This window comes from Aphanomyces invadans (genome assembly GCF_000520115.1).
Source record: "Aphanomyces invadans strain NJM9701 unplaced genomic scaffold supercont1.4, whole genome shotgun sequence".
Classification (NCBI taxonomy): domain Eukaryota; phylum Oomycota; class Saprolegniomycetes; order Saprolegniales; family Verrucalvaceae; genus Aphanomyces; species Aphanomyces invadans.
Genome location: NW_008580149.1, coordinates 1744350 through 1752935, shown reverse-complemented (window position 1 = coordinate 1752935; position 8586 = coordinate 1744350). Strand labels below are relative to the sequence as shown.

General features: G+C 43.3%; 1 protein-coding gene across 1 annotated transcript; it reads right to left on the bottom strand.

The window, feature by feature from the left end:
* Window positions 1-7208: 7208 nt before the first annotated feature.
* H310_02992 (hypothetical protein) lies at window positions 7209-8286 on the bottom strand (the record flags this gene model as incomplete). Its single annotated transcript, XM_008866712.1, has 3 exons — window positions 7209-7425; window positions 7475-7541; window positions 8214-8286. The coding sequence occupies 3 exons, from the start codon at window positions 8284-8286 to the stop codon at window positions 7209-7211; spliced, it is 357 nt and encodes a 118-aa protein (XP_008864934.1).
* Between the last annotated feature and the right edge of the window lie 300 nt (window positions 8287-8586).

The following is an 8586-nucleotide window of genomic DNA, read 5'->3' as shown; positions in this document are numbered from 1 at the left end:
GCTGCAATGCAACGCGCTGGCTGGCCTGTTGAGCGCTATGAAATCATCATCAAGGCGAATCAAATACTGTCGCACCTGTTCGGCGTTCCACGCTCCGTTGGACGTGGCTGGTACGCTCGATTCGAAAAACGGCATGCTGATCTGTCAGCTCGGGTGGCCCAGAAGTTAACCAATCCACACAACGCTGTGTCTCGTGAGGGTGTCAGAAGATACTTCTTTGACCTCATGAAGGCTTACCTCGGTTTTACTTGTACAGCCAACGACATCTACAACGTTGATGAGACCAGCTTTCAGACAAAGGGAAAGAACAAAACCGTCGTTGCAATCCGTGGCTCAAAGACTGTTTGGAAGAGTGATCACAACAACTCCTATCATTTAACGATCGTCGCTGCGGTAGCTGCCGATGGGACCCCAGTGCCTCCTGCGTTTATTCTCCCTGGAGCATCGTGTCAGACTGGTGTCCTGGACAATTGCCCTGTACCGAACGCAATGATCTCTGCGTCGCCTAAAGCTTTCATGAACTCCGACCTATTTGACGGCTGGTTAGAATACTTTGGTGAATGGAAGCTGCACAAACGTGGCGCTCGTCCAGCGGTGCTTGTCTTGGACAACTGCTCATCTCACCTTTCGGTCTACAGCGTCTCCATCTGTGAGGCATACGGGATCTGCTAGGTGCGACTCCCACCGAACGCCACGCACCTATTGCAATCTTTGGATGTCGCCCTGTTCCGAACGTTCAAGCGCAAAATTGCTTATGAGGTTACTGAACGTTTGCAGGCCATGAACTCGACATTGTTACCTCGAGAGACGGCAATTGCAATTGCTGGTAACGCCTTCAACGCTGTTTTTCCTCAGCTTGATAATGTGAAGAAAACTAACCAAGCAGTGGTGAACGGTTTCCGTACCTGTGGTATTTGGCCTTTGTCGCTTCCGTGCATGCTGCGTCGCTTAGCCGCTGCAAAGACCAATTGTGTGGAGGGGCCTCTGGGTTCTGAAGTTTGGTTGAAGACAGTGGAGTATTCAAGGAAAGTCGTTCTTACCTTGCCACCGAAAAGAGCTGGGCGCAAGAGGGTGTCGACAGAACAGAATTGGCACACCCGCGACGCTCTGCATGCCTCCTCGGTCCAGCCAGAAAAGCGAAAGACGTGATCCTATATTTTTTTAATCCTGTCATCATATTTGTCTGTAATAAAATGATTTTTGTCGACACCTTGAATTTAAATACAGTGATTATGTTTTGATCTCCTTTTTTGTAAATTATTTTGTTCACATACTGAACTCAAGACTTCGAAGTGTCCGCGATTTGTGAAACTTTGAAGTTTTCATGTACTCTTGACTGGAGAGATTTATAATTTGAGTCATCAAATGCTACACAAAGTGACACCAAAAATCGACGTTGAATTATATTTTCGTGGGGTACTTTTCGTTTTTCTGCAACAACATAGTTTATTCAGGAGACGAAGTAGAAAACAGAGGTCAAATTTTGGCAGAAAATGTTCGGGATTTCGATGCGTTACCTTATCGAATATGTATTGTACTTTTAGGGTACAAATCCAATTCAAATTCTCATACGATTTTGGACAGAATTTTTTTAACATGTATTGTGGTTCGTAGGAAGTACAATACGTTCGAAAATTACAAATATTTCGAAAGTGTAGTATTTTTCAAGTGGCAAGATTACAATTCAGGAGTTAGTGGCAGCGTATTTCAATGAGCGAGTGATGATTTCACATGGCACGTCCTCCCAGGCTTCAATAGTGAGCTTAACCATAGCCATGCCTTTTCGGCTGCAGCCACAATCGGATTTTTTGTGACCCTTGAGTAGGCTTGATTCGGCATTTATTTATACGACGCGGTTTTGCGGGACTTTCGAACTAGCCAATGATGCTAGAGGAACCAGTCAATCTCGTTTTTATTGCCCGGAATGTGAATATTTTATTGCCATATTTCCTTTTATACGTTTTCAACATAAATGAGTACTTGACGAAGACAAAATATATTGAACGTAGTTGAACAAGAGTGTTTTGTGACCTCTCTCTAGGAAAGCCCATTAGGATGCCAAAACGGACGTACTAGTAATGAGGTTTCAGCGCACACTAACTACATGACATATCGTGCGTCGACGTCATGGATTGAACCCTGTGTGGTACCACTCGAGCTTCGTGCAGGAGCTCTACCGCGTGAGGTATTTATTACCTTATTGTTTGCTGAATTGCACCAACGTAGTACGGTTTACATTTCATATCATTATTACTGGTATATTGTATGAAAGCGAATTTTTTCTACAATGAAGATGAAGTCAGCATTTTAATACATTGATATGATAGTACATCCAACTATACACAATTCAAGATATCACGTATAAGCATTTGTCACCCATTGGCAAAAATCCACAATTTTCTCTTGCAGATAGAATGCTTCGACAATATTAATATGACGAATATGTGGTGAAGCACCACTGGGGACGCTTTTCCGTCGCTTACTGTACTGACAGCGAAAAAGAATTCACTAATACTTCGGGGATTGCTTCCTATGAAGGGTATTTACCTCCAATAGCAAAGTCTGCAGTACTATACGGACAGTGTGCTAGAATGCTGATAACGACGGGAAATTATCCCCAATGGTACTTCACCATAATTTCGTTATTTTAATATTGTCGCAGCACTCAAGGCTTAAGCAGAAAATTTAGCATTTTTAGCCAATGGATGTCAAACACTTCTACGACCCTATACACTATATCATGCATGATTTATATTGGATATACTATCAAATCAATGCATTTACCTGTTCAATTCATCCTCGTTGTAACAATATGTCGCAATCATACAATATAAATAATCATATTATGTCATCCAAACCGTCCTTCGTTGGAACATTCAATCCTGCAACAACTTCACAAACAATAAGAAGTATAGCTCACGCCATAGAGCTCCCGCTCGAAGCCCGTGTGATACAGGGCTCATTAAATGATGTCCATGTACATATTTCTTCAAAAAGTATTATTAGGGCGGGTCTGGATGCCACAAAAAATATCAGAAAACAGCCATTTCTCAACATTTTAAAAAATATTGGGTTTCTTCATTTCTCAAATTTGGCCTGTCTGTCTTCCAAAATTGACATAAAATACATCACAAGAATTACCTGAAAGAAAAAAATTTCACCATTTCGCGTTGACAATTGATGGGTCTTCTGTGGTTTTAGCTGACAATCTTGACTGTCATTTGTCTGTGGCGTCGCGAGATATGGTGTCGTCTGAATTGTTTAGCGTTTTGGACCATTGCCCAAGAATTCGACAAGTGCACTCCAATCTTTTTGGATGTTGGTGTCATGGGGCCATTGATGACAAAATTCATTACAAATGGCTTCACGAAAAACCGGTAGTGCCTGCAGCCGAGAAACGCGTAGCTATGATTAAGTGCATCATTGAAGCATAGAAGGACATACCATGTGAAAGCATCACTCGCTCTCTTGAAAATGCGTTGCCACGGACTCCTGTGATGTAGCTTGGCACTTGAAAATATTCTACATTTTCGAAATATTTGCAGTTTTCAGAAATATTGTAGTATTTGTTGCTGGTCGTCGTGGTCTTGGCTGACAGTGAATTTGAAGTGTACTCTATTCTACCAATCATCGTGGATATGGAACTTCAATTCGACAACAACTTGAATAAAAGCGAGTTCGATCCTCTTGATAGTTTTACCTATTCTTAAAAAAGGAATGCTGTCAATTCTCGTTCAGGGTAAACTAATTGCCTATACAAATTTTAATATATTTCTCTTGTACCACTGGGGACATTTTCTGCCGCTCACTGTATGCCAATACGTCCTCTGTTCCAAAATAAGTGCGCGAAACAGAAGTTTGATGTATGCCCCCTCGAATGCAATCCTCGAATAAAATACAGCTCATTCAATTTTGAATACGTCAATATCGATTTATACAGTTGTATCCATACGTTTGGCCAATCAAATGAGGGCTCTTGGTAATTCTGACACTGCCATTCGATTCAGGAGGGGGGTCGAATCATGGCAGTTATACTTGTTCGCCAGGTCTGGTCTAGGCCCTTTGTCAGCCTGGTCATGCACGTGGCTTTGATGTAAAGCTGGACATCGCGAAGAATGGGCTGGAGCTTGTCGTCGGTGAGGTTCCTTCTTTTGATTATGACGTTAAGAATGTTAGAAGTTGTTAATGTTTGTTTTATATGAATATTTATATTTTACTTCTGAATATGAATTCAAATGAAAGCAGTTAATGGACCAAAATTAGAACACTGTACTTTTATGGAGCCATAAACCAACAACAGAATTTAGATCCTACATGGGACTGACGATCTTATAAGTATTTCTAACTCGTCCTTGACAAGATGAATCGTCATACTGTGGCTCCACCAGCTGATCGACACTGCCCGCGTCGTTCACAAGTTCATTTGCCAAGTGTTTTGCGATAGTTATCTTTCTAGTGTGTTATCCTCTTGTGATATTGTGGGGGTGATCAATACATCCAATATTGACCACCTTTGCACAATTGTCGAGTCCATGACGACATGAGTTGCAGCATATCATGTATTATCTTGACTTTACGACAAGATTTTTATTATCTTGACTTTACGACAAGATAATACATGATATGCTGCAACTCATGTCGTCATGGACTCGACAATTGTGCAAACTGTACTTCATTCATAAACTTGTCGTAAAGTCAAGTTTATGAATGAAGTACAGTTTTCCTTCGTACTGTGCATACAAAAGCAAAGAAAAATATGACCAAAAGCAATGTTTCCAATTTTACGGAATGGAGGAAGTACACCACATGCAATCTCCTTTCAGGACGTTCTACACCATGCCCGTTCAAAGTGGCCAAACCAGCAATCAATGCGGCTCCGATGTTATTATTTCTTTGAAAGTCCAGGTACATCTTAATTGATTTTATTCAAAATGGTTAATCTGAAATCAATGTGGCCTACCTGTAATTTCGAATTCAATCAAAACTGTATTGACAAAGGTTTGATTCTGTCATGCGAACCAAACTCATACACAATAAAAAGATGCCAACAGAAACAGAGAAAACTCATGTTTTGGCAGTGTTCCATTAACCAAAAGAGGGGAAAGCAGTGGCCTCTCACAATGGAGTCGTTCGTTTGACGACAGCTCGACGTGTGATTCACAGCACCGTGCCAGTCGACTCAGCCGGGGTGCAATGCACGCGCGCACTGACCAAGATTGCACCAGAGATGTCCTCACGTCGTTGCATTGTCTTGTGTCCGTCCACGCAAAGCTAGTCGACTGGAGAACATGCACAATGGAGAGTAACCTACCTGGCCAACATGTTTTGACCGAATTTGAATTACAGGTTGGCACAATGATTGCACATTAAATCACTTTGAATGAAACAGATTCCAGATGTACTGAACTTCGACGTTCGAATAACTTCAGAACCACATTAATTGCTGGTTTGGCCACTTTGAACGGGCAGTGGTTTAGTCTGTCTCCCTTGAAGAGGAAAAGCGAGTGCATTCATGGGGTGCAATCAGAGAGTTCTGCGTGCATCCTGCAAAAATTAATAGATGCACAACTAATACAAATCATATAATGTACGAGGGATACGATGTCGTGGTGGCTGCCCAAGGATGACAAGCCACCTTGCAGTGATCTAAGCTGAAATGTCACGTGCGGAAGTGAAGTCGCGCTAGGTTGTGTCAAGGAAGAGGTGCACATTGGTTCGGAAGATACGCGCGTCGAGCTCGATGTCTCCAACGTGGAGTCAATTATGGCCAAGTCGTTTCTGAAATTTAAAAATGAGAGCTTGATGGTTAATTTGACACTTTTTCGGAGTTGGTTTGCAGAAAATACTCCAGACATATATAAAATCTATGGCACCTGTTAAACCTCATGTGACAAAACGTGAAATTCATCAAATTCACGGCAGCCTGAGCTCTGTCTGTAAAACCAACGGCCACCCTCTGTCCGACAAAACAAGTGTGGAAGTAGAGGTAAACGAGAAGAAATGGTGGACGGAGGAGGAAGACACAAAACTCTTGACCCAAATCAATAGCATGAGTCCTTTCTGCAAAGAAAGGACACTCGCAAGGCATGAGACACCATGGCTGCATCGTTGAAAGAGGCGGACGGTTACACGTGTCCAGACATCGACGCCAAGAAAGCGCTCATGTTCCTTGTTCGCCACTACATTCAACAACAACGAGTCGGGACGACGTTCTGGGGCCAGCGAGGAAGAGACGCCGAAGATCCGCCTCCTCGATGATCTGGTTTCACTACACAACGATGCTGCGACGACGTAGAAGGCACACGTGCCGTTAATGGGAAGTGAGGAAAAGATTGTCAATGTCAAGTTCATACGAGAGCAAGAAATAAATACATATTATATTAAAAAAGAATTACATGCTTCGTGAAAAGCGCAAATCCGTGGAATCGAGCGTTGGATCGGACAACGGCGACCTCAGCAAGACGTTGGTTTTTGAAGCACAAGAGAAGGAAGATGAGCTGGAGAAAGAATAGCTTGCGTTTAAAAGGGGTCAAGTTCGAGCGCGAAGTCGAGGAGCGCGGGAGATCAGGCCGAACGGAAGTTGGAGTGACAGGTGTGCCAACAGATACATTATACACTTTATTATTAAGGCATAAAATGTAAAATTTTATGCTACCATCGTGTTAAATACTCTTTCAGAGTTGTTAAGTTGAAGTACGAGCTAGTTTGGTTTTTGCCGAAATGACGTGTTTGACAATATGTAAATAGCATTGCCAGGCAAATCGTTTTTCCAACGCCTTGCAGCAATATTTTGCTGCATCTTGTACGTCACAATTGCCAAATGAGATTTAATTTGACAGAAGCTCCACTCCACTGCTTGGAGGACGCGACTCATGATGCGTTGAAATCGTGCATCCGGGGATCGTTCAATTGATCTTTATATCCGCTGCAAACCGATGGCAGTACTGCATACACCAGGTCACATTAAATTTGGTGAGACCCAAATGTCTCCGTACGCATATCCATGTAATTCTTTACCTTACATTCTATGTGCAAAGTGGTGTGTGTCATGCCGTGAACCCTCAATTGGGCCCCAAAAATGAATACACAGACTGTTGGGAGCTGTGATGACTTGGAAATTGGGACACTGATGACGCTTTTATCAGGGATGGAAAAAAACTCTAATACTTTTAGAGGAAATAAGGTTATAGGTCAAAAACATTAAAACCTCAAAATGAGACCATAAACCTTAGGTTGTATTCTGCATACTGTTCCACTCCACTCCTCTGCTCTTCGCTGCCCGACGGATCATCTTCGGCCTCATCGTGCAGGGCGTAGTCGTAGAACGCTGGCAAGTTGCTTTCGATAAATGTCAGCTTGTCGCGTTCTTCGAGTTCAATGTCGACATCGTTGCTAGCAGTCTCAAAGGCTATGGCAACGCCGTTGCTATATCAGGTGCAATCATGAGCTACATTTTTAGCTTTATTGACGGTACAAATTTGGAAACGTGTCGTAAAAACTCAAAAGCGCAATCGTGCTGCGACCGCGGTGACCTTCAGCGCCTGATATATAGTGGGTATAAGCCAGGGATGGCACGAGTAGGTTTTTGCGCCTAAGTTATGAAAGGTTTTTCATTTAAACCGCACCTCCATCTGACTCAGAAATGATTTTAATAAGGTTCTATTAATAAATAATATTATTGACAACCTTAATATGCCCGTAATACCGATAAGTCGTTTTGTCCGGCGGCGTCCGCGGCCTGACCGCGCAGTGTTCCACGACCTGTTTAGAACGTCCCCAGAAATCTTTCTACGTATATGCCGCAACACTCGCCATAAAGCTTTTCAGCATGGCGACGTCGAGTGTCGCCTCAGAGCGGAACTTCTCATGAGTTCGAATCTCATCCTCCCGGTAGGGAAAATAGTTCAATCCACCATTGGCTTCCAACATTCCAAGTTCCGGAACCGCCTGATGTACTGTACACGTGCTCGTGACATTGTTCGAACAGCATGTCCACAATGCAATTCAAAATTTGACAGATCGATTCACGCGAGCGACCTAACGACACCATCATATCGCAATAGCGGCGAGGATATGACATTCGATTGAGCAAACACACAGAGCGTCAATGCAAAGGCAACGATCTCCTGTTGTGGTCAGCTCGACGTTGGCAACACCAAAGAGTGCACACAGCTCCATGATCCCATCACCGTCGAAGCGGAACTTCAACGTACAGTCGACGTTTGTGAGATTCGCCAAGTTAAACTGCCCCTCAGGGACAAGCGGTAGCTCAACAGCGGACAGCATGATGCGCAATAGTCACATGCGGTGGCGGAAGAGGTACTTGTGTCATCGGCATGTGAACTCGCCCACAGTAAGGATTGAGAGGTTGTATGACGGCTACTGGCGTGATGTTGTTAGGGCAAATGACGGATAGGACGAGGTACTTGTGTCATCGGCGCATGAACTCGCCCACAGTAAGCATTGAGAGGTTTTATGACGGCTACTGGCGGGATATTGTTAGGGCAAATGACGGATACATCAAGAGTTCGAAACCAATAGTTCGTCGTTGTGCCCTTGCCGTTAATTTTTGAGAAACGTAGCGAA